Source organism: Chaetodon auriga, chromosome 1 (genome assembly GCF_051107435.1).
Source record: "Chaetodon auriga isolate fChaAug3 chromosome 1, fChaAug3.hap1, whole genome shotgun sequence".
Taxonomy (NCBI): Eukaryota; Metazoa; Chordata; class Actinopteri; order Chaetodontiformes; family Chaetodontidae; genus Chaetodon; species Chaetodon auriga.
Genome location: NC_135074.1, coordinates 11,626,350 through 11,653,300, shown reverse-complemented (window position 1 = coordinate 11,653,300; position 26,951 = coordinate 11,626,350). Strand labels below are relative to the sequence as shown.

The 26,951-nt window shown below is 43.4% G+C and overlaps 1 protein-coding gene across 6 annotated transcripts in view; it reads right to left on the bottom strand.

The window, feature by feature from the left end:
- Positions 1-22,295, bottom strand: part of shf (Src homology 2 domain containing F) — a 98,580-nt gene extending 76,285 nt beyond the window's left edge. For all 6 annotated transcript variants that reach the window (XM_076756479.1, XM_076756726.1, XM_076756559.1 and 3 more), the window contains exons 1-2: positions 21,521-22,295; positions 5,070-5,202 (exon numbers count right to left, since the gene is read on the bottom strand). In XM_076756479.1, coding sequence (XP_076612594.1) covers positions 5,070-5,202; positions 21,521-21,952 — 565 coding nt within the window. In that variant the 5' untranslated portion in view covers positions 21,953-22,295. The remainder of the gene's footprint in view (positions 1-5,069; positions 5,203-21,520) is intronic.
- Positions 22,296-26,951: the final 4,656 nt, after the last annotated feature.

The window sequence follows — 26,951 nt, the reverse complement described above, 5'->3', positions numbered from 1 at the left end:
CTGTCAGTGTAACAAGTCTCAACAGCTACAACAATGTATGTGGTAACAAAGTCACATGGATAAAGTAACAGCACAAAAATTGATTCTAGCCGCTCTTCCAACGGCTCCTCTTGTGATTAGGTGCTGCTGCTTGTGTTGAGGTATGCAGTGAATGGCCATGCTGACAGCTGAGGAGGTGTGTGTGTGTGTGTGTGTGTGTGTGTGTGTGTGCAAGGGTTGCTGTGAACATATCTGAGTGTATTTATATGTGTGAAAGAGATGACAAGATACAGAAAGAAGGTTATGCGCAAGTGTGATCTGTTCTGAGCCTGCACACATTCAAAATACTTACTCCCACATAGAAGATACACACCTTCAAAACAGTAACTCAACATGCCAGAACACCAGCTGAATATGAGGGGAAAAACCGTCCTCTCTCAGTCGGTACACACGGATACAAAGATAGCACATGCAATAGCCGACGCGTGTGGACATGACAAACATTCGAGGCACTCTGGAGGCACACACGCAGGAAACGTTAAGACAGAGTGGCTGCACACGTCTTCACATAACTGCAGGTGGTGCAGTAAGCCCCGGCCAGAAGCCAGTGTGGAGCGGCTTCTGAGGGGGTGGGGCTGGCTTTTCAGGTTAAGGAAGTCGTGACATGCCCCTCCAGCAGGCCCATAAATCAGCCAGCTCAAGCTCACTAAGGATGGCTCCTGGGAGAGAAAGGCATGGAACACACAGTGCACACACTCACACAGGCACGGACTCCAGCCAGTTCAGCTCACACACACACACACACACACACACACACACACACACGCACACACACACACACACAGAGACACATACACACAAAGTCACGTACAAACGACAGCGTGCACAGTCTCTTATGTAAACGGCTGTGGCACTTCTCTCCTCAGGTCCTTACATGCCACACCTCCCAGTATGTGGTCGAGTGTATGTGTTTGTGTGTTTAAGGTGTGAATGTTGTGTAATCAAGGGATTATAATTGTATTTTCAAAACAGCATATCCGGTTTCCACAGAATTTAAATTTACACTATAAAAACTCACTCTTTGAAGACAAGTGATCTTTTGTGATTTAATGTTAAAGCAATGCTGTTAATTGGCCATTTGCTCCAGCTCAAAGTGTGTGGGACCTTAGGCTTGCTGCAACTATGCAGCAAATTCATTTTGGTCTGTCGGTGTTCAAACTCAAGTTGTAGGAATGAAAAACAATGGTGGAACACAAAGCAGGTGCACTTCAAAAAAGCAATGTGCCCTGAAATTCATTTCCTCTCTTGTGCATTTTAAAGTTATAGAGGATTAGACTGTAAGGATTAAACATGTCTAAGTAAAACATCTAGAATGATGCAATAAAAAATATAGGACATGGAGACATCTGATTTTTTTCTTAGCTCATCTCTGACTAAATGGCCTTCCTGTAACTTGTAGATGACGTTGCTTGCACTGAATAGATAGGAAAGCATAACAATCAATCAGGTTGTTTAACTCTTGCGGTTGCAATGGCTCATAAAATGCAAAATGGAAGACAGAGGGGAGGAGTGTGAAAAGCCTTTGCTAATCAGTGAGTACATACTGACCTCACACGCTCTTCACAATGATGTAAGCGTCATTGTGCAAATTGAGCTAACTGACACTTTGGTCTTTGCGTGAAAAAGAGTTCAAGTAACCCACAGCAGCAGTATCATGTAAATGCTATGATGACATGTTTCACTTTATTTCCTAACGACAATAATTTCACCTGTCTGGTGTTTTCTTACTGGAATAATCTTCTGGAACACAGTGACAGTGATTTGTCCAAAGATGTCAGGAAAAACAGAATTTGCTGGAAAGCACTGACCCTGGAGCTAAGAAACTTCACTTTATAGAGGCTTTAAACTATATACACACTCCATCCATCCACGCTTCCTAAATCATTTTTCCCTTTTTACAAGCTATATTCACACAACTGTCTCTCGATATTTGCCATAAGTACCTCATGTAAATGAGACTGTTAAGATTTTTATGGAGACTTTTCAATCCATGGAATCTTTAGTGGAACAGCTTAGTCACACTATTGCTTTACAGAGCACCTACTGTCTGATCGCCCCCTAATCTCTGCTAAGTGCAGTGCAAAACCACAAGTGATTACTCAACACAAAAGACACTAATCTGAGGTGGCCAGTTCCAAGAGGTTATGACATGCAAGTGTTTCTGCAAATATGAGCCACAAACAGGAAATGTAGGAAATTATAGGTATCAGCACCAGCAGATATTGAGTATTAAATTACTGTGATTGATCTGGAAATTAAAAATTGCCACGGCAACATCTGTGTGTGTGTGTGTGTGTGTGTGTGTGTGTGTGTGTGTGTGTGAGTGAGTGTTCAGAGAGACTGAAGCCGACAGAAGCTCAAAGTAAATCTTGTGTTGAAACCAAAAACCTAAGGATCGTCTGTGAAGACAAAATAAAAACGTCAGACAGCCTGATTCATTCTCAGTCTACTTCTTAGAATTAATTGGAAGCACTTTTTATAAGAAACTATCTGTTACACACCTTAGAAGTTTACAAGGTGAGACAGTTAAAAGTCTGTTTTATAGATGAGAGTGGTAAATCACAAAGTTGCTCTGACAGCCATGAAAAGAAAAGTTTCTGCTGTGTTGTCATGTTTGGAGCTTTGTGACCATCTGCACCCATCTGTGACAGCAAGAGCAGAGCAGGAGGTTGTGGATGGTCCTTCAGCCAACACTCGGAGAGCTGAAGAAAACTCAAGTACTGCTAACGGTGCAGGTTGAGTGAAAAAAGATAACAGCGCCTCTCTGAGAGAGTGAAAGAGAAAAGAGATGAGAGAGAGCAATGGTGACAGAATGAGACAGAGGGAGATGCAAGCCTCTAGCCTCACATGAGCAGCTTGGTCCTTCCTTCAGTCAACGGTTCCTCCCTCAACATTTTAGCCAACTAAATTCTGAGTGTGCAGTTCAGCCTGACCAATATGCTGTCAGAATGAGAGATGCAGCAATTACTCTCTATCCATAGCCAGTATGCTGATGTATTGGTGCACGCATCCAGCCTTGCACAGTGAGAGAGGCTGAAAGAGGAGCTCCTGACCCTCGTTATATCATTGAGGTACCCTTGGGCAAGGCACTTAACCCCTATCTGCACCAGTGAGGCTGAACTGGGCAGCGTCCAGCTGTGCAAATCTGGATCAAGGTGTTGGGCAGAAAGAGCACTCATGCTGTGTTTCAACGCTGGATACATGGAGGTTGAAAGAAAAACAGCAACGCCACATATGCTACCAATAATGAACCAGAGAAACGTAAAATTTTGTTTTTTGGTACAGTTACCCATGATTATACCCTTAGAATTTCCACAGTCATTATTATGTATTATGGGGGCTACAGGCAATATTATGTCCTACCCCACAGCCACCAACATGACCAGAATGAGTCCCCTCCTTTCAGATATTTGATGGACTGAAGTTTCACATAATCGCACTGTTTGCAGGTGAGGACATCAAATATCGTTAAATCATCCCTTCTCAAATAACGGCAATCCTACATAAACGTATGCCTGCATGTTTGAATGATGTGCATTATTTAATGCCTGTGAAATCACCCGCCCATGGAATAAATCCATGGATCATTGTGAATATTAAAAGGATGACAGTTGAGCCAAAGAAATCCACTAACAGCTCTATTTAAAACAACGCCCTGCCAGCTCAGTCAAAACAGCAGAGACAAAAACAAGAATTGGCAATCAATAGATATGATGGATAAAAGCAGGGAGCCTGAAAACAACACCACTCCGGGTTTCAAAGACAAGAGCAACCAGAAACAAGAATAAAAGACAAACTGAAGATTTCATTAGATCAAACAACAACTGCTGCCAGCATAATGTAGTTTGTCAGTACAGCCGCAGCAGAACTGTGTCAAGCTAAATTTCAAGAGAACAGAAAAACTCTAAGATTCAAGTGATACCACAAAAGGTGTGCTCGAGTTTTTGTTTTTTTTTCTGTCCCTCTAGCTTCCTCCACCTGAGAGAGGCGATAAATCTTGAGTTTCTCTACTCGGCTGAGGCAATGACTGGGCCAGAGGTCAAACCAGTAAGACAGATGAAAACAAGAGATTGTCTGGGGGACCATTAAAAGAAAATTGCTGAGGAGGGACAGAGATATTCATGTCCTGCCTTTGTGGGAGCAATGAGAGTGTATGTGTGTGTTTATAAGAGTACAGTGTGCGGGAGGGTGAGTGGTACCAGTATATCATAGATGATCTGACAGTGACAGTATATCAAGGCTGAAATACTGATATACTGTAGTCATCCAAGTTCCACCAACATCCGTTTGAGGTCTGACAGTCGTACAAACATTTTCTGTGACATTCCTTTCTTAGATGCTAAGGTCTGTTTCGGAGAGGAAAACAGCTGCCACATGTTTTGTTTTCTCCACATTTTTCATCATTTCTCCTCTCTCTCTGCACATTCTTTGTTCTTTGTCATTGCTGCGCTCTCTTAGCCACAGAATGAATGTGCGCTGTGACAAAGCTGTGTGGAGAATGTGGTTCAGCTGAATTCTTATGTTAGCACACAGCTATTGTTGTCTCCCAAAAAAAAAAAAAAAAAAAGCCTTCCTGGAAATCCCAGCAAGTGGCTGTCTCCACATGCACATAGTTACACAAAAAAAAAAAAAAAACCAGCTCTCTTTATTGATCCTGTATTTCTGAGGTGTGCTTTTAAAGCACTTATGGGCCTGTATGATTTCTGGGTGAAAAGTCACTGCTTTTGAAAATGTTTTGACATCTCTCATGACACACAGGTCATGTTTCTGCTCTACTGCACCTGTCGTGTAAAGCAGCATTAGGCCATCTGAGCCTCTTTCATTAATTCCCAGCTTGGAAGCATACAGCTGAATCACACTGCATACTAATTAATAGTCCACTAGGACACAGTCATAGCACAGACACAAATCAATTATTTGTCACTTAACCTGCAATTGCTCAGGGTGTGAAGGTGGACAGAGGTAGCTGAGTGAGAAAATCAAGATATTAGGCAATTGAAAACCGATTGAAAGTGTGGATCTTCGGGTACCTGCCATCATCTTCTGGGCCTCATACGGCTCCATGTAGCCATCATTCTCCGTTGTCACTTTTTCCGTGCTGGTCTGAGTGCCACCAGCCTGCTCAGCATCAAAAGGGTCCGCATAGTCTTCAAGGATAATGAGCTGCGGAGGATAAAAAAAAAAAGCACAGAAAGGTGAGATGGAGGACGGAAAAAGTGAAATAGCAAGAGGGCGGATTCATTTCGCTGCTCTCTTTAACACTACAACATGGGTTAGGTGTCTGGAGAGTTGTATGACAGGTACCGCTGCGGCCCAGGACAGGACCAAGTGATATCCACCGAGGCAGGTCGGGAGATAAAGGGAGACACACATAAATAACACCCCACCTCCGTGTGCCTCAGCACACCACCACAATGCCTCAGCTTTTGGCCTAACAGCACGCTCTGTGCTACTGCTGGTCTGCCTAATTATATGATAGCCCAGTGACAGGCCTGCATTTCAAAAGTAGAGGAAAGAAGACCACAACTGCTCAACTTTCTTAAGAGAAACAATTTGGCAGATTTATGCCGAGCTGGCAGTGAGCCACGGCTAATTGCAGTCTTGCTCTTTTGCTGAGCATTTTGTGCAGTAGATGGCAATTAGGTGGATGTCCTGAGACCCAGAAATACAGCTCAAACCTTTAGAGAGCAGAGCAACAGTCCATATTTATAGTGCCTTGCAAGGGGGAATATTTGTTTGCTTGAGATGTTTGCTTCATCTACCAGAACACCGCTTAAAAGTATAGATGTTCCCTTTGAAAGTAAATAAACTGCCATATGAGCCATCTGGACATTGGATCTAATGAGGGGGTGTAACTGCAGGGCTTTGGGCCAGCTGTTAGAAAGTTGACTTTTTCTCTGGTGAAGCTCCTGAACGTCTAGTCCTGCCAATCAGTGGGCAGAGGAGAAGGGCACCACATGTTCTGCAACTTGGAATCATTTTAGGAAAGGGTTTCAAACAAATAACGAAATGCTTAAGCAAACACCTAAGGGAGCATGTAAACACGTACATGACTGGCACTACACCCTGTGAGTCATGGGTAACAGGAAGGGATTTGGTCTCATTATAAACAAGCTCATCACTCATCTGGTGGATGGGGCCGGGCGGGGCAGGCTGGAGGTGGACCGAGCCTCATGCCCGCCGTGCTGTGCCTCCACCTAGCCAGCTTTCCTGAGAACAACCACTGTCCATCTCTGCCACAGAGAGAGAGCACGCTTCCCAGAAGTGAACTCTATAAGCAGGCCACCCGTGAGAGTGCCACAGAGACACACACACACACGCATACACACACACACACACACACACACACACACACACACACACACACACACCTGCCAGGCCTCAGGGAAGCATGAAAAATGCACAGATATACTGTTCAAACTGTGGTATTTCTCTTCGGCTGGGAAAGCACCGAAATTTTTACAGTAGCGATCAAGGTCAAGTATCATTAACAGTGCCAGAAATAAAAAAACAAAACACGAGAAAAGTGAAAAGTTTGTGTGTTAAATGCTAGAAAGTTCACTTGGGATCATTTGTAAGCTGCTTACTGGCAGGGAAATGCTGCAGGTATATTCCTGCATAGATCATCTCCACTACACATGGATTAGGCAATAATGGCAAAGGAAGCAAGCACCACGGATGTGTTTCATAGCAGCTACTGTGTGTTAAATCCGCCTTCTTCAATATTCCATCTCCATCTGTTTTGGGAAAAATAACTAGGACTTTTTTTCTGCCACAGAATAATTATGGGTTCCTCGAATGTTTTGCTTCTGTGAATTCAAGCAGGGGGAAAAATCCAATACAAACATTGTCCTGGGTTGTTTTTGTGCCACACAAATTTCACTCACAGGTTTATAATAACAATTCAGCATTTCAGACGAGAAACATCTCTGCAGCTCCAGAAAGCCCCAAACTCTGCAAATTATGCATTACAGCCACAGTGCCATTAGCATCTCGCACCTTGTTGCATAGAAACTCAGCCATCAGTAATCATAGCCTGTGCCAAACTCACCTCAGATACAGTCACTGTAAACACAGCCCAAACCTAAGAATAAATAACCCTCACTAAGAAAACAAATGAATCACCTAAATGGGAGGGATGAAGGCCAGTGCCCATTTGACTGCGGTCCACATACTGTAGCAGAGTGGCTCGAGGTTTGAGACCATATGCCACAAATGTGATAAAACACATTCTCTTCAACAGCTTTCGATGACAGAAGTAGCTTAAAAACTTGCCCACAGTGAGGTTTTAGCACACCTTAAATATATCACAGTTTACCATTTTGTGCATCTCCGCGAGCCGAGGGATGTTTAGGCATGTTTCAGGAAATAATGGCAATCACTTATTGAGTTATGTGTGGAGCCACTCCAAATACATGACATCATCGTTTGCCTTTCCTGTTGACATAATTTAGGGCAAATAAAGGGTGGGGTATGCGATGAAAACTTCTGATAGCATCAGGCAGAGTGATGCCATGGGATTAAATGCAATCACCGATTAAAAAAACAGGACAAAGAAGTGCTTGGACCTGAGACTCGGACACGCTGCTTGGTCTTACTTGGGGTCTGATATGCAACAGCCTTGCTGTGCAGTTGCGGTTAATATTAATGGCTTGGAGATTTTTGGTATGGTAATGTCTTAAGTAATATGGTACGAGAACTCTAAAGTATGTGCCTTTTTGCTTTCCCAAACAATCAAGATCAGACTTAATCAAAGTGTTATGGGCCTGCTGGTACCCTGACAGCAAAACAGGAATCAGCAATCAGCCGTGGCTCTTGGTTGTTCTGCTCTTTAACACTGTGCAGAGGCTGAGCCAGTTCAAAATTTAAACTTCTAAATATTCTGTTTTGAAACACATGTCAAGACAAGATGCAATTATGGCACATTAGAGAGTATCTACAATCAAGATTACTCACTTCAGATTCTGCTGGTCTGTTTTAAGGAATGCCTCGACAGCTGTTAACACTGTGAACATCTTAATTATGGCCCCCGTGCCTAGATATCCTTAAATAAGGTTGCAAAGGCTTGTCATCAAACGGCTAACACTATAAAAAAATGACATTTTACAGGCATGTGTATATTTAGCTCCGAATCGGGCAGTAAAAGCTCTTTTCAACACCTGGCTTATGTTCTTATTCCAGTCAGCAGGGACAGTCAAGTTCCCATCAAAAGCTAATGTAAGCTGACGACAAACCAAACCAGTCCCCACCCTGACTACAGTTGAATAAAAATGAAACAAAAAGAAGTTGGTCATGGCAGAATAATGTGGCAAATGTGTTACGACATAATGTAGATGACTAACAGGAGTTGTTTGTTTAGGAAGTATCTTTTTATCAAGAGGGAATTTCTGAGCCACATTGGTCAACATCAGCTCCACCCTGTGTTTCACATTCATACCTTTACAAACCAGTAATGTGTACATCTACAGTATTCTACTGTCACCCATTAGAGGACAACAATGTTATTAATTTTAGCCTACACATCTGGGGATTTGAACCATCGACTGCTTAGATCAACAGAATGCCTCCATAAGGTGCCATCACCCGGATGATGCAGCCAAGTTCGTGTTTGGATGGAGGAGGTGGTTAATATTTCCAAATTGTTCCAATGTGTCCTCGCTGTCCCACTGCACTAATGACTCCTCGACAGCAGGAGGACCATGGGGTTGTGAGGAAAGGGGTGCTAGAGAGCGGCAGCATCGCCTGGGGACACACCATCTGCCTTGTGGCATGCCAGGGTGTGTCAGGACTGCAGCCAAGCCACACTTGTCATGAAAGGAAAATTCCCTTTCAGCACAAGCCTGCAGTGCCTCAATATATCAGGTCTTTGCTAAGCTGCACTGTAAGCCTTTATGAACTTCACATCAGGCTTAGGCCATGTCCCCGTGGTAGCTGGGTCCTTTACTGGTTTGCAGCATAGAGAGAGAACTCACTCAATTACTTTCATTCCACAGCTCAAATCCCAGGTTGGCCATGTCTTACACCTGCCAGAGGTCTGGCAGCTCGCAACAGACTTCTTGAAATGCACTGCGGCTCTCAGGCGATGAAGCTGACTTCAAATCAGTGGGAACAGAAGGGGAACATTAGCGAAGGAGGGAGACTTTAACAGGCACCTGCCACTTTGGCTCAATGCTCGACGATGCTAGAGGTTGTAGGATTACATTTCGACTGGGCTCCGGGCTTCCATTAGACGTGAGAAAATATGGGCTTCAATTCTCCTCCTGCAGTCTTAATGGAAAGAGAATGTGTATGTGGACCATCAGATAAACAGGAGCAAAGAATAAAAGAGACCGCATCAGTTGAAATTCAAGCACGGTTTTTAAATCTGATTCTAAAAATTAGGAAATAGGCCTTTGCATTTCTCTTTTTAGACTTCAGAACAAGCTGCATGTCCAGTGTTGGCATTTTAGAGCTTTAAACAACCAGAAGCAAATGTAATAGAACAGTAGACTAAAGACTGAACCGGGAGATAACCACATAAACACCTTTAGATATACAGTACACAGATGAAAATGCAAAAAAATCTGAAGCTGAATGAGTGCAGACAGGAATATGATATTAATGTCATGCCTGGTCCAGGAAGGATTGAATGCATCAAGGCTGAAGCCCCTCTGAGACCGCCAGAAAAGTCAGCAGGCTGTAGAATGAGGGAGGAGGGGGGAGGAAAGAAAGAGGACTGACGTGTGTGATTTATGTCTCACGCCACAAGGGATTTCAGCCACTGATAACCTAATACAACTCAGTGCTTAGCAGCTCAATTGCATTAAGGCATTTCAAAAAGCTTTTTGCTGCTATTGCTCCTTTGTTCTCCCGTATAACAAAAAAGAAAACATGCCACTATTGGGGACACCATCTTTCAAGAGAAGACAGCTCCCGTGCATAAAGTATGGTTACTCGTGATGGATGGAAAAATGTTCAAATGCTCATGTAAAAGCCAAACTCAGCAAACCGAGCATCACTGAAGTGCCTCTGCCGATAGCTCCTGCACCTAATCTTTGTCTACAAACTCAGGATGAATGCTGTGTGTGCCGTGCACAGTAATTTGGCCAAAGTTTTCTAGAAAGAACATACTGGCAAGAAACACTCCCTCAAGGCAATTAATTTAAGTAAAAATGATGACAGCTTGCCTGTTGACATAATCCAGTTACTATCAATAAGATACTTTCATGTTTCTAAGAAGCGAGCGCAAATCTGGTTACAATTCATTGAAGGCCCCTGGCGAAGACCGAGCACTGCTGGGTTCTACAGCATATCTCCCAAACATATTAGACAGAAGGAAAACTGCCTTCGCCTCTAAAGGAGCATCAGCGCGGGAGTGCATTTCCCACCGTACTGACCTGAAATTAATGAAACGTCATTGAAATGTTTCCCAAGAAACATGGTTGCCGCTTCAGTTTCTGCCTCTCTGTGAGCTTGGAAGAGTAATGTGCCAGCACTAAAGGCCTACTTAAAAGTCTGCAAAGGTAGCTAATCAAATTATTACGTTTACTCTAAAGACGCCTTTTCACAATCAGTCACGAGCCACTGCAGTCCATGCCCAATGAAGAGCACTTCACCTGAGATCACTTAAATTTCTATTTATATTTCCAGATATATTCATTTTTTGTCTTTCCTTTTTTTTTTTTTGCTTTTAATCTAATTGAAGAATCGTTCAAGAGCAGTGATGCGGTGCTAGTAAGCACGCTCATATTCGAGAATTAACAAAAACAAAGAGGCACTTCAAACACAAGATAAAAGCGTGCCCACACATCTTCAGAACATGAATGTCCTTAGTTAAAAAACAGACAAAGGCTAATGAAAAAACACCCCTTGGACTGAATGTTCCTCCCCAACCACTCAGCCTCAAAAGCGCCTTTTCTTGATCATAACCATCAGCAAGCTCAGGTTTTAAGGAGTCTATGTGTGACAGATACTTGAATGTTTGGAGGATTAGATTTAGCCCTTGCACATCAATGTGCTCAGCCATCAGTTTCACATGTGTCTCCTTCAGCGACATCTGCGCTGTTCAAAAAAAAAGCTCAGTTCTGGCTGCCAACTTATTTATTACACACACCCCCCCTTTAGCATTCAGACCACATTAAATGTTGGTTCTTCAGATCTCTGCACTCTTACCCATGTGGGGCGACTTTCGCACGGCAGCCAAAGCCGGTTCCTTAGATTTAGCCTGTTGTTGATCATGGTTTGTGTGGGAATGCTTCCAGATGCAGCAACAGACACACTGATACCATGCAACACACTATCAGTGGGATAAACATCAGCAATGTATAAAATAGTGCAGTCGGATTAGCATTGAATGGAAAGGGGCATATTGCATACCTGGATAGCCTCCACATCACCACTGTGAGTATGAGTTACTGTGCATTATGAGGCTTTTATGGCACCTACAGTCCAGTACACTGTGGGTAACAGCTATCCAGTTCACTTATGAGTCATAATCTATTGTAAACACACATACACACACAGAAAGTGCACATATGCACATGTTGCTGGCATCAAATTCAGACTAAGCATATGTTTTATATCATCAAATCAATGGATTTGATGGCATAAAATTTTAAATACAGTGTTATTGTACTGTTTTCACTTGAGTATAGGTCAAAAAAGGATTAGCAGATTATCACATTCTCCTTTATTTATGTTTTACACAGCATGCCAAATTTTTTGGAATCTGGATTGTACGTGAGTTGCAAAGACATGGGAAAAAGAAGGAATTAGGCCTCAATCAATGCTGAAGTAGGATGTCTAGTGTTCATCATCAGTGCTCATTCAAATCAGACTTTCCAAAGACATTTGGTCCGTACAAATGAATACTCGTGAGGTCCCAGACAATCACCAAGAACTCCGAGAAGTTTCCCTTCCAGTTTCAAAATCCTTAGACTTGCATTAAGTTGAAAATAGGAATGTCTTTTGTCATTTAACTTGCGGCATTAAATTTATGGGTCTTAGAAAAACCAGGGAGGTCTTCATATCAGTGCAAATAAACACCTACAGCTGACTTAACATCTGTCATATAGCCGTGACAGCATCGCATTAACAGAGGAGACCTGTGGCTGTAAATAGAATTTATATTATATTTTGTATGACTATCTCTTTTGCTACTAAAGCTCCATAGGAATTAGTTTTTTTCCCCTCCAGGAAAACTCCCTGTGTTTACCACAGTATTCTCAACATTGCTAAGCAGTATTCTGTCCAGAGACGGCTGGACTCACCAACGTCAGATCGTTTGCCTCTCGCATCTCTTTGGTAAACACCAACATGCAGAGTCCTATTACATCGTTTCTGGAGTTATTTATTACTGCATTCGTAGTGCAGAGGCCTTGTACAGAGTACATTATAGCATCCCAGGACGCATATATTAATAATGTTAACAATACACTGTACGTTTAGTTTTAACACACAACAACCCAAACCACAGTTTACTGAGAAAACAATAGAATCACCACGTGAACGACCATGTGAGCTGCTAAATGATCTACACATGCCACCTCTGTAAAGTAAATAGATATGTGTATTTGGGATCCCTCAAACAAACAGGTTAAACTGCACTTGGAGAAATCCAGATTCCCACTCATCCATTCCGTTCTCCACAATCTTAAGTAGCTAAATGTAAAACCTCACTGTTCAATAAATTCTACTCTGGCTGCCCTTGTTTCCTGATGAATGACTGCATCCTCCTTTAGCACCCAAGGCGGTGAAGTATAAAAAGCACCCCAACTTGTCCCTAAGGACCTCCTTCATTGAAACACACTCCACACAGCCACTTAAGGCCTCCGGTGGAGAAAGGAGAGGAGGCCGTGGGTTTCACCCTATGAAGGTGCTCTTAATACGCGACAGATATTCAAGATTAAGTACTTGACGACACGCATGGCAAAATCCAATTTCCTTCCTCTGCCCCCATCCCGCTGTGATAGATTTATTGGCAGTGTTTCTGCTACATACAGTTAGTGGTGCAGCACAAGAGTTGATAATATGTCAGGTGCTACAATGGAATGTTGGAATTTTATAAAATATGGTAATCCCAAGCCCATGTGAATGAGCGATTTGTCCTCGACATGGCCTACACCAATTTTCATCACTACAGTTACAATTACTATGGAAACACCGATTTGTGCTTGAGGTGAGTGAATGAGGTAGTAGGTTGAGACTACTTTAAAAAACGCTGACACACACTGTATGCAATTCACTCCCATGTGACGCTGCTGCCACAACACAGAGGCAAAAACACGATTGCTTAACATGGCTCCTATAAGATAATAACTGCTACAATTAGGAAAGTAGGGCTTCATGAAACAACATGAGGAAAGCCACTGGGACGGACGCTTTCATTTCGGGAAGAGTGATTTACAGAGCGGGGAGAAAAACAAGCCACACTCCGGCTGTAAACAAAGCTACAGATTTTGATGTGAGGATGTCACATCAAATTGAGGCTGGAAGCTCTGTGGCCTCAGATAGCCTCTGTGTGGTCAGGATGCACTGAGGTCCCTGCACATCGCCTACGCTGACAATAGAACGAGCACAGAGGGTGGAGTCCCATACCGCTGCCATTGCTACGTGGCTTCCCACCTCTTTGAGTAGGAAAGCAAAAGGCTAGAGAGGCTATATTAGGAGGGGTGAGGGACAATCCCCAGCCTGCTGCAACAAAGAGCCCTCAGTGGAGCACACAACAGCTATGCGCCGTCACCATTTGTCACTATTTCCGACATCTAGATTGCGCTTGTTGAAACAGCCGAGAACATTAACCCTGGTTACATTTTAGCAAGAAAGCAGCAGCCAGAATGCCCAGCCTACACAGAGGGGCGAGTGCAGACTTGTCAAGTTAAAAAGGGAATGTCACCAAGTTGTAAACACTTCCTGTCAGGAAGGGAGTGCTTCCTTAATCCTGGAGCAACCAAGCCATTCCTTATTTTCCACCAAACAACTGCAGATAGTGGCTGTCCTTCTCTACCCACGTCCCTATCACAATAACAGCTAATTTTAACTGTGAAAAATACAAACAAAAAAAATGTGACCTCTTGTGAGTAAATCACAGATCAGAGCCGTGTTACAACAGACTGAAATGTATTTGGTAGACTTCTTTCTTCTCATTCACAGAACGAAATGAAAGGCTGGAATCCCACTAAGAAGAAATGGAAGTGTTGAACTTCCCGGTGGGCACTCAGATCACAGGGCAGCTCTGTTCGCAAGACGGAAGTCTGGCTGCCTCCTGCAGTGTGACACAAAAACAACAGCCAGCATTCATGTGCAGGACATGAAAAGGCAAATCAGATCTCTATGATCTCTGCCTATACTGTATTTTGATTATATTTTGTTTTTACTACTGCTAAAATTTGCATAGTTTTTACTAGGAGAGGGCAGAGGTACCGATTTTGCAAAAGCAGTCTATTTTTTGTCATGCAGATTCTCCCTTTGTGCCTTAGATAGCATGCAGGCTTAGTGCTCAATTTGTTTGCTTTTAATCGTTGTGTGACGATCTGCCTGCCCACCAGGATGTCCTCTTCTACACTCCCTCTCTCTCTCTCTCTCTCTCTCTCTCTCTCACACACACACACACACACACACACACACACTGTCATTAAACAAAACAGAGCCATGTGTCTTACAACTCCCCAGCGGCCAGGGCTGCGGCACTAGTCTGCAGGCTAATTGTGACCTGGTGGAATCATGCGACTGATGTTCCGGTGCAAAGCTAGAAAAAGCAAAGCGAGTAACAAACACAACAGACCCCATCGGGACTCTTTAGACTGGAAAGAAGGCTCCCAGATGGAGGGATAGAAAAAAAATAAGCAAACAATGGCTAAAGGCCATCATTTCCAAGACCTATAACTTTCAAGCACATGCGGCGGAAGGTTGTATATAAAACCTAACCATGACTAGCTATTACACTCAATGCTGCTGGATTACAGTGCAGTCATGTAAATGTAATAGGATTTGTGGATTCACCAAAATGATATCTTGATGAAAAGCCGAACCTTTCGGTGCTCAATTGAATGAGCATGACATTATGGCTTCCAGCATATCCTCCACGACAGGATGACTTCATCCTGCCCAGAGAGGCGGGGCTTCGCTGTGAATGCTGTAAGGCTCTGTGCTCCTTCCTTCCTTTCAAAGGGCCCTTCCAGGATTCTTATTCAGGTCACGGGAATCCATTGTGGTGCTCTTTTTTCATGGACAGTAAAACATTAAAAAAACAAACAGTGGTCATAAATTATGGCACGAAAAGAGCAATTTGTTGTATTCTGAGCAGTGGGTGATGATAATAATCTTGTAGGCTTGAACTAGTCGTAGTGACTTTTAGAAGATGCTTCAGATGCTTAAAATAGTTCAGGAAATGCATAGCATTCTTTGACACCTCAGCGGAGAGTGGGTCAAACTGGAAACAAAAATGTCACAATCGTGCCAGGCGCTTCATGCCAACAATATCACAGTCTAGACTTTACTGTCGTGAGTCAAAGTAGCCATAGCAACACGCTGTCTTGGTTATTTTACAAAATTTATCATAATGATCAAAATAATTATCTGCTTACTTAAAGATGTGAGTCACAATCTGCCCACCACTGACGGTAACACATTTGTCACTCCTGAGCATGATTAAGAAAAACAACAGCTGCAAAACCCAGAACAGCCACAACACAGCTTTCACACTAATCTGTTGCAACCTGGGTATCACACTGTCACAGCAGTGGAAAATTACCTAAAATCAATGCCGCTGAGGCTGTATATTATTCCCATTATGTATTCATTCTGCTTATTGGTCCAGAGGTGTAAAATAGTCTGATTCTTAAATCATCTGGGTAAGAAAATATCACATTTTGTCCAACACTTAGATGTTTACGGAGCCAGGAAGCACACATAAACAGGTTTCTGTAGCTGCAGAGCAACAAGGGCACATCCTGCACCGCTCCAACATCCAGTCAGGCCTGCCATCAACCTCACCAGCCTCCGTCTGATTCAGAAAGGTAGAGAACTGCACTTAAAAGGGGGGCTATAACAAAACATGATGGGCTCTGATGTTTTCATCCATTTTCTGGCTCCCTGAAGAAAACCACTCTCACAGACCCAGGTGATATTGACGTTTGTGCTTGACATTTCTCCTATCACTGGCAGACATGAGAGCATGAAAGGCCGGTGGGATGCATTTATAAAACTCCACTGAAGTCTGGAGTGCCAGGGCGAAAGGCCAAACGAAGATATTCAGGTTGCGGGGAAATGAAGCTGAGTCGAGTTCAGCCATGCTCTTCTGGCACTGTAATCCGCAGGCCAGTCAAACAAGCCTGATCTACCCACGCTGTGGCAGACTGTAGCTTGGAAGGTGTGTCTAGTGAGGAGGACGCAATTCAGCTCTTTCACCTACTGCAGTGCACCATCTCAAGTTCAATTTGATCGTTACACATCCAAACGGACTCAAAAGAACGCAAAGGACAAAAGGGAAAGCCCACATCGATTCTATGACAGGCTGTATGGAAGCATCGCCGTCCTTGTCTAGACTGCTATTCACTGAATTTGACATATTTCTTGCTTCTGAATGTAATGTATGATCTTTACCACAAAGTCAGGCAGCTACGCGTGGCTAATATTTTGAGTTTTCTAAAGCTCAAATAACAGTAACCGTAAAGACAGCACAGTTGCTGTGGCTCCGCACACTCGGCTACTGAGAAATGTTGATCAGATTAAATGGGTCACACCTGTCCTGCCTTCTTTAAGTCAGCAGTATTCTATTCACATTAGGGCTGCATGTTATCAGAATAAGATTGCAATATGTCTTCCCTGAGATTCATACTGCAATATGAAAAAATATACAGCAAATACAGCAATTTTCCCCAGATGACTTGAACAGCCCTATTTGAAAAGAATGAATCAGTCCAGAACCTTCTTTAGTGGGTCTGACACTTTCAAATCAGGAGGGTTGTGAGTCACAGTCACATCTGACTAACAGTAATTATAGAGTGGAAATAAAATTGTTCCATCAGTCCATACAAAATTATCAAGCAAATAGGAAGGATCAATAAATATGTAAGTTACCAACATCCAGCACTGCAAAATCAAATAGACGACAACTCAATTCAGTTTTCAACAGGTGCATTAAGTCAAGTAAGCAAAGCAATATCGCTGTGGGTGTGAGTGTGCACTTATGTTTTTACCACAAATTGGCTATAGTGACGCAGTCTTTACAACGCGATCTGACTCAGAGGGTAAAGCTGGCATATCTCTCCTCCACTCCAAACAATGTCGACTCTGAGACACATCCAGAGCCTGCAACCAACGCTGTGCATCCAAGAATCCTTAAATCAGAGAATTCAATTATGCAATATCAGACAGACTTCTCTTGTACATTAGTCACGGAAAATGACAATTGTGCAACTTTTCCTTCTGCATCAAGTAGAAAAAAAATAGTTGTTGCATTACACGTAAGAGTTCATTTGCCTTACTGGAAAACAAACGTCCTGCGACATGACCACCGCACATGTGCACATCACAATGTCGGCGCTTGAAGCGATGTATTGTGAACTTCTTCCTTGACCTGCAGTTTAACTTTGCACAGAATTTCACGAAAATCTGTGACGAATTTTTGAGAAATCCTGCTAACTAACAAACACAGACCATAAAGACAATCTAGCCTTTTTTCTAAAGATAACAATGTTTTCCACCTCCAGCGTACTCAGTTGAAATGTTGAGCAAGATTTAGAAGAAGTACATGACGGAGATGCAGAAAAATAAGCACAGAGGATCCAGATGCCTCTGTTGGCTGCACAACAACTGTCTGGGCTTCTGATCCCACCGCAGGTTTCTATAGATAGATAAGCTGGCTCATAGGATCACTGAATCAAAGGGACCCCGAGCCACGAAGGGAGCCAAAGTTAGATTGGAACAGCACTTTCCCGGGTGCTCAGACAGATACTGATGGTGATGGGGTACACTTCACAAGGATTGCCGCAGCCTGTCAGCTCCGCACTATTGCTTTTGTTTACACATCTCCGAGTGGAGCCCGTCATCACTTACGCGTGTCCTTGAGAGAAGTTAGGTTAGTGCTGAGTAGAGCAATGAGCTGGGAGATGAGGCCTTTAATTAGCTCCAAGGCAGGATGATAATTGATCATCTCCCCTCAACTCGCTCTACCATGAAGGGCTTGGCATCCTTAAACACAAAATGCATCACAATGCCCAGAAAACTCCAAAGTACAAGGAACAGTCTGCATCAAAACAAAGCTCCATGTGAAGAGTGCAACTCCAAATTAGAGGACGAGTAGCCCAAAAAAACAACACCAAATCGGCACACTGCGAGATGAAAGTGGGACACCTACAAAAATGTAGCAGATACATCATATTTCATATGATACGCAGTGCATCACTGCATGTTGAAACTTTTTAATCTGGTCTGTTTCCCCACAGGAGCATGGCGAATAGAAATGGACTGGGGAAAATTGACTTGATGCTGCTATCGGCATTTCAGGCTTTAGGTAAGCAGTGATATAATTAGCATTCATGAGTCAAGTAATTAAAACATCAATGTAACCAAGCAGTGCTGTTAAGACACTCGTGTGCTCTTTGCTCAGTCTCCAGCAGTCAGCATTTGGTCCATGCAGTTAGAAAGACTCCATTTACTATCGCACTGATGTCTATGTATGCGTGACTGTGTGTCTGTGTGCGAGCTACAAGCCACAAATACACTTTTTTAAGCACTGTCCAGATGCCTCTCTTAGTTTGGGGGGAAATGCTTGAGAAAAGTAGCTCTAAAACTGTTACAACATGAGGCTTCACCAAACAAGAACACATTGTGAACTCCGTACACTCTCAACCTTTCAACGCCAGCCTGAGGGGAGAGTGTCTGAAACAAACTGCTAACAGTGCGTCCTCCCACAGAGACTCACCAAACAAGAGTCTATATAATGGAACAATCCTCCACTAACAGCACTTTTAAAATCACCTGGAGAGTCCCTCTAAAAGGGATTTACAACAATTATCATGCCCAGTCACAGTTGGAAAGAAAATCTTCAGCTTCCAGACAAACTTTAATCCTCACAAAAGTTTGAACGTAAAGCCTCAGAGCGCACGAAACAGCAGTGCAGTCACTGAGGGGCACGGTGACTTATTTGAAGGGTTTTCTGCTAATTATTCATCCACTATTTAAAAAAAATCTACATACACAATGAGACATGAACTTGTTTACAAGCATTCATTTTTTGACTGTTGAGAAAAACTTCATAACACAATAAATGTACGACACGTTTTTTTGGTACGGCTGCTGCTGACTTCAGCAGGTGTCTGACAGTAAGCCACGCAGTGAAAGCACTCAACTCAGCACAATGTAATGAGTCCAACACCGGCAAACTTTTACAAAGGAAAATGAAGGCTTACTGATTACAATGATGGATTATTAAGTGCAGGCAACTTCCAGGTATGTGAAAGCCTTTTTTAATGCTCTGCAAAACAGATGGCAACCAACTCTAAAGGTGGCATATCCCACAGTTTGCTGACGGTGTACAGACACCACCACCAACACAGTGCAGAGGAAGGACAACCTGGACGACAAGAACAAATATCAAACACACCAGTATAATGTTCTCCATCACACCTTCCTCTCCACACCATTTTCATTTAACCTACAGCTGACAGGAAACCCTTAAACCCTTCTCTTGACATATTGCTTAAGGCCACCAGCTGTCAGTACTGATTTAGCTCATCCATAACATCATTCATACCGGTAGGTGTGAGGTATTTAAACCATACCATACACTCATCTGTCTGTCTGTTAAAGCTGTGTGTGCACATGAGGGCAGGAAGAGGAGGGGCGGAGAGCCAAATGTATTCCTGACTGAGAGAGATCCAAATAGGCTTCAATTAACATGAGACAACAATAATCTGTTTAATCAGCTTGAACAGCTGCAGCGGCTAGGTGAGAATTGTAAATTCTGGCTTCCTGCTTGTTTTACTGATAACACATAGCTGTATGATCATTAAACTTGAATACCAAGTTCACGGGGGCTGCTGAAAACAGTAGCTGACAGTTTGGGAAAACAAACAATGGCACAGAAGATAGTTTTATGAGCGTCGTGTGGTTCTCAGTCTTTGTGTTGCGGGCATATGGGAAGCACAGATGACAGTCGCAGTCGAGTTTAGTGTGATCAAAACTGCTGAAAGGTTGCACACACTATGGAATATAAATAAAAATGGTGAACCAAAACCAACTGCGAACTGGCCCCACGTCACAAAGACAGGTGCGAAAGCAAACACCAGAGGAGGAGGAAGTAACGTGAGGGTGACATCGAGAAGACCACCAGAAATTTCAGAGCACAGTTGCGATCGAGACGTGACCTGTGGAGGAAACAGTGGTGCACAGTGTGCGTCTTCACAGGGCCGTGCTTTCTCCTCCGTACATGCAGACACTGTAACATTCCTCAGCGGGATCACACTCATCACACGGTGTGCCCTTAACCTCACTGACACTGAAAATCTCAAGTTTCTCCAAATGAACCCAGTGTGTGTGTGTGTGTGTGTGTGTGTGTGTGTGTGTGTGTGTCCGTGTGTGTGAATTCCTGGGAAGCCTGACATGACAGTGTGCTCCAAGGCGCAGCCTGCATGCATTCTGCCTGATTGTCTGTCTCCACATTGACTTTGTGCTGATGAGTGTGCAACCAACTCCATGCATTAGCCACAACCTCAAAGGTATAAAAAAAAAAAAAAAACACGAACACACGAGGCTTGTGGAATAGAGAACTGTGCCAAGAGAAGCTCAAATTAGAGTCGTATATCCATAAACCCATCACAAGTAATTTCCTCCCAAGGCAGCAGGCATCACTGCAAAAGGAACATTCGCCAAATTGATGTGTCTTGTTAAAAAAGGACTAGATTAAAGTTCAATTAGAGGTGCTGTGTGATAAGTCTACATCACATTGCTGCTTGGGAATAAACTGCAGATAGAGCTGGGCACAGGACGCACATTTCACCCAGCACAGCGCAGTCTGTCTGCACTTTAGAACAAGTCAGCTGTCACTAAGTCAGCAAGAGATCACAGTTTTGAGAGTGAAGGCAGATCTGCACAGACTGCTCCCTGCACAGCACTCCCTGTAGTGCAGGTTAGTTATTAGACGGTGGATGTCGCAACTCATGTGGACGGCCGTTGTGCGGTTGTGATAACAAGTTCAGCCGGTTGTAACGAATCATTCCTTACAGGAGGAGGTCAAGTGGCTCACAGGGAGACCATGTTTGAGTTTAGATAAAAAAAAAAAGAAAAAAAAAAAGACCAGTTTTCTGAGAAAGAACTGTGATTTTATTTCGTGGGAAAACTTGGCTCAAAGATAATTGTTTGATAAGGAGAGTAACTGCTTTTTATTTCGTAGGGGCAGTCAAATAATTTAAAAAAAAAAAAAAAAATCAGTTTATAGGCAAGTTAAGACTGTTGCCCTTTACTCGAGCACACAGAAATGTTGGAGGTAAACTTCACCCACCTTCTCCTTGTTGTCGTGGTCCGACGGAGGTGAGGTCGGGGATTTAACACTCCCCACAGCAACAGCCTGCGTGACTGTGACACCGCCGCCGGGAGCTGGGCTGCTCTTTTCGATTGTTTCCACCTTGATAAGTCGGTGTTTTGGTGACACATACTTGATATCCGGCGACCCCACAGTGTTCAAGCTCGAGCCGAATGAAATATTTCCACCCGGAGTGTACGGGTCCTCGAAGTCCAGCTCCTTTTGTAGTTTGTAAGCAGCGAGGATGTCCGGCTGAGCGGGGCTCGGGAAGGTGGCCCCGGCGCTTGTTTGCTGGAAGCCAGGCGCACCGGGCACACCGGTGTGACAGTGTCTGTAGTCCGGTTTCGGAGGCGCCGGAGGGGGTGCTTTGGTAGTTTTGAATCCTAGGTGCTCCTTGAACCACTTGGCCATGCTGCCAGTGCATCGCTCTCAAGTCAATGAATGTAGTTTAGTTCCACCTTTCCTGCCAGCGGAGCCCGAGTCTGTTCGTCAAAGTGGGATCCTCGGGTCACCCGCGGCCAGCCAACCGGTACCGGAGCGTGTCGCCAGTCTCGTGCGACTCTGCCGGTCCGGAGAAAAGCGCGCGAGCAGGGGGGCAGCGCGGCCACAGGCACTTTCTGATCTGCCCTGCCGCAACTCTGTCACTCACTGCTCGGCTGCTCTCCACGTCAGGTTTCCAGACTACGCAACATGGGAGCGCTTGTGCAAGAGGAACACACGCCCCCCCCACAACCTGCCCTCCCTACCTGAGAACATTCACTGCCACCTACCGGACTCCTGAAACTCCGCTGACTCCTGACGTCTGAACACCAGACACGGCTGCTGGAGCGCGTCCCCACTTTTAATAAAGCCACAGGCACCGAGCCCCGGTCTGATCAGGACCTTTGCTGTTCCATGCTGCTACATGTGAGGTGACGCTAGCGGTGGAAGAATACAATTATTACAAGATTTGTTATGGCATCCTGTCATTTTTCAAGTTTCTTAAACCAATTGTTGGTCCCTAACTCCAGCTGCCTTGTATGGTTAAATAGCAGTAAAAGGATTCCTTGAAAGAAAAAAAAAAAAAAAAAGTCAAGAGAGTCATTCTCCCCTCAGGTCAACATTCTCTCCACCAATAGGACTCAAGGGCAAAGTGTCCTTTGCTTGTTCTCCGTGCTCTCATGTCCAGATGGCCACTGCAGACTGTTTAAATTGCAAATTGCATTGCAAATGACCAGAGAGAGGGACGCTGGAGTCTATATTAACACTGGCCACTGTTCTAGCTAAGATCATTACACCAGTTCATCAGCAGAGGAGGTGAAATGTTCAGAGCGCCAGTACCAGTAAACATTTCTCTCTGAGGTGTCTTTCAATCTCTTTGACATAGAGGGTCACGGGTTCACATGCTAAACACTAATTACCCTTGCAATCAGAGGACAGATGAAAAAAAATCCCATTTCCCCTCACAGAGACATACTCCAGCAACAGTCTGCATTAACAGGAGTCATTGCTGCAGAGCTGTGGGGTTTTATGAAGCAATATTTCTTTTTAATAACACCACACACACAGCCTTGAGCAAGTCACAGTGTACAGATCAGAGTTTAACCCTGGCAGGCCCCCGGGAGAGACAACTCCATGCTCTGGAGATCAAAACAAAATCTATTATTTCTCTCCTGAAATCCTGCCATCGCTGCACTTTGGGCGTGCAGTGAGAAATTTGACCAGTGCAATCTCTTTCCGCTTTATAGGAATAATTTCATCCCACAGCCAGGACATTAATCTGTTTAACTAGTGCATTATACATAAAAGCTTTAAAAGACAAAAAAAAAACTGGCAAAATGGGTTCAGATGGTCCTTAGTTTATTGCAGCGCTTTTGTTGCCAGTTCTGGGAAAAACAATCTCTCTGCATAAACAGAAAAAGGCCCGTTCCAGCACACGCATTGCATGGTATGTTTTAGGGGTGTAATATACATACTGTGGGTGCACGCTCAGTGCTGCATTTACACAAGCACAGGATGGGTTATATAAATATTGCAGGTGCTGCAGGGTAATAGCTTGTCTTATGGTGTAGGTATTAGAGGATCTGTGGTGGGCAGGAGTAGGTGTGTCATTTAGGTTACTGAGCTTGACTCACATCACAGATCTTTTATTGCATTGCCGCAATTGCATTCACCAGTTTCCTCCAGCTGCCATCACTGACACCCTTTAAAATGCAAATCCTGTAATCCAGCACCTCATAGGATACAAATAGTCTCTTAAGTAGCCTGTGCTGGCAGATTGCTTGCCAGGAGGAATTTATGTGGAAATGTAAAGGATTCTGCTAAAGTTACCATGCTTAAAATTACATGAGAGGTGCTGCTAGTGTATATGAGCACAAATTGTCAGTCCTCTCCTAAAGATAAGATTAACCGAAAAACATTTAGCAGTGACAGGTGCAATGACCGGCTTGATCGGGATTGTCAGATATATCTGCGGTGTTTCATGGTTTCCCACAGATATAGATGTATACTTTTCCACGCTGGTATTTAATGTAGGAATTCATCAGTTACTGCAGCAGTTGCTATATGGCCTTCACTGTCTAATCTGAAAGAATTTGCCACATGCAAACTGTTACCTACTCGCCCTCCAAGCTGCGTATCTTGATAAACCATTACCACCCAGTAGGCTGCAGATTGTGAACCTTCTCACCGTGTGTGTGTCAGTCATAGGAATGTTGCCATGTGTATTGTAGGAATTCCTTTTAAAAAAGCGTGAAAGTTACAGACAAGATGACAGCTTAGGTTTGCTATAGGCGAATGTTAATGCCTTCAGCAGTCGCTGCACAGCTCAAATGTTTGACATGTTGTGCAAGACATGTCACAAGTTTATTTTCCTCTTTAAGTCTGTTGGCTCTCGGGCTGCTGGAAAAGATTCAACAGCAGGACCCCGTAATGCCATGGTAAGGGCTAAGAAATCAGAAAAACAATTTATCAGGATATGTCAGCCCAAATTTTAGGTCAACATGATGTAAATGTCTTCTAACCAGAATTTGGGCTGTATTCCTCTCTGCAGTCCTCCGAAATACCCTTTTTTATTTCAACTACCTATTTTGTGGTGCATGTTGTATTACCACTGCACTGGTAAGTCTTGCCACACCACAATGTGGACAGCTATTGTATGCTATAAGCTGCCAGAATTTTCATTATTATAATGCCTTGTTCTTTTGCCTCAGCAGTTCGGCTCTAACTGCACGCCACTTTGTGCAGAATGCTCCTGAATGTCAAAATACTTCAGCAAAACAGTATTCATGTGCTGTATAACTGCCTACTGTGCCAGGCTGGGCTAGAAGTGCCAACTGGAATTTTAACAGCTTTCCTTGTAACAGTTTTTCTTTTTGTGCATAAAAACAAACTGACGGACTCTCACACTTTTGATTTGTTTGGCTATAACTGTCGGAGGAGGCAGCTGAAAAGAAATTACTGTATGGGAAATGATGATGTGCAAACAGCTGAAGCACTTTCTATGAACTTGTATGTTTATGTTTGTCTAATACATGTCCTAGAGGAGCCCAACAAAGCTCTGGATTACAAAACAATGATTAAGTGCAAAGAATACCGTTTGAAATGGGAATTTGAAATAAGTTTGCCTGCACATGGTTTCAAATGACACCTGTTTTTATGTAAACACACTGAATCCCTCTCTCTCTCTGCTTTACCTGAATTTCTCTCTCTCTGTTTGTCTATCTCTTATGTTTCTCCTTTCTGTCATGCCCACATCACTCCCACGGGCCCACACACACACACGTACGTGCACACATAAACACACACACACAAACATCCTCACCATCATGAGTTATTAAATGTTTTATATTTTTAGTGCAGTTCTGATTCAAGTGTTGTAAGTCATCCAGATGTGGTTTTAAACTGTGTTCTTTCTTACACATCAATTATTTATCCAAACACTTAAACCTTGCCTGGTAAACATATAGTATATCCACACTCCACTGGTCTCCATGGAAACATGCTTAAGTGATTAAAGCAGCTGTTGGACAGTCAAAGCTATGAAAGATGTCTGTTTTCCACCAGATGTGTCAGGTGGTTTTTGATTTGGTTCTCCATGAACTGAGTGGGTGGAACATCTGCGAAGGTGTAACCATCTCCTGTCTGTCAACAGCTGTATCACCAAATCAATATCTAATTGCTCAAGTAGACAGCAGAAGACTCTGGTTGCACTGGGAGGCTCCCACTGTAAATGCACTGTAGTATGGACATACGGTGAGGCAGCGCTGATAAACAGGAAGTACACTTAACAAAGCTTCCTGCACTAATGAAGGCTGAATGAAGATTCATTTTCCATCTACTGGTTCCATGTTGTTTAAAATTAGTAGTGAGTCAGCTAGTGTTGGAAAGAAGGAACATGTCCAGGTCCGTGTCGGCAGATATCTATCTGTTATAGCATTTATTGATTATTACCAATATGTCTGTTAGTACCATGTTAGTTACGCTCCAGGTAAAAGTCTAAGATGTCTAAGATATGGGTTGCCCCATGTTTGAAAAACACAGCAACAGTGCCCTCTTGGATGCCCCAATAGTAGATAAAACTTGTTGAAATGCCCTCGACAGTGACCCAGTGTGGAAGAACATGGGATACAATGTCCTCTATGGTGGCCTTTTTCATTTTTTTTCCAGCTCTGGCCCTCATATAGCCGAAGTCTGCCACTGGTGTAAGCTGTCTGATGATTGAAAAAAAAAAAAAACATTGACACATCTCCTGTATAAAATTGTTGTACATGGTATCAACATAAAACATGCACAGTGGAGGTTAGAGGACTGTTCCCTAACAGTCAATTCATCAGAATAAAACATTGGCACTGCAGGTTTCCACAAGCCATGAACATGTTGAATTTGTACGTTTCATATGTATCATATCAATGTTTCTTCAATAGAAAAGTGATCAGATTACAGTACATGTATATGAGCTGAATTTCTTATGGGGGGGGGGGGGTGCCATGATAATTAGATGAGGTGACCGCCAAGCTACCTCTGTTTGAGTCATGTTTGTGGCAGCAAAACCAGGTATTTTATACCAAAATGCGACCCTTTCCGAATACTCATCAAGTGGTTTTCACACCTAAACCTAACCAGATCTTAACCACAGTGTTTGAACACAAAGAAACGTTTTTCAACATATTCACAGTTTGCAAAAATGCACAATGCAAATATTTATTGTGACAATTGGGTTGTTCCTGAAAAGTGATGTTACCCTGTGTGGTTGCATCCCTTGAGTGTGAGCCTGTGTGTGGATCAATCCCCCCCATTTCTTCAGTCTGACTGCATGGCTTTGTTTGCTTTCCCATGCCTGTCAATCAACGCGCAGGCTGGGATCTTAAAAGCTAGCTCCGTTAACTTCTCATCCAGCAACTGTGTGGCTGTCACCTTTGGTTGTTCCAGA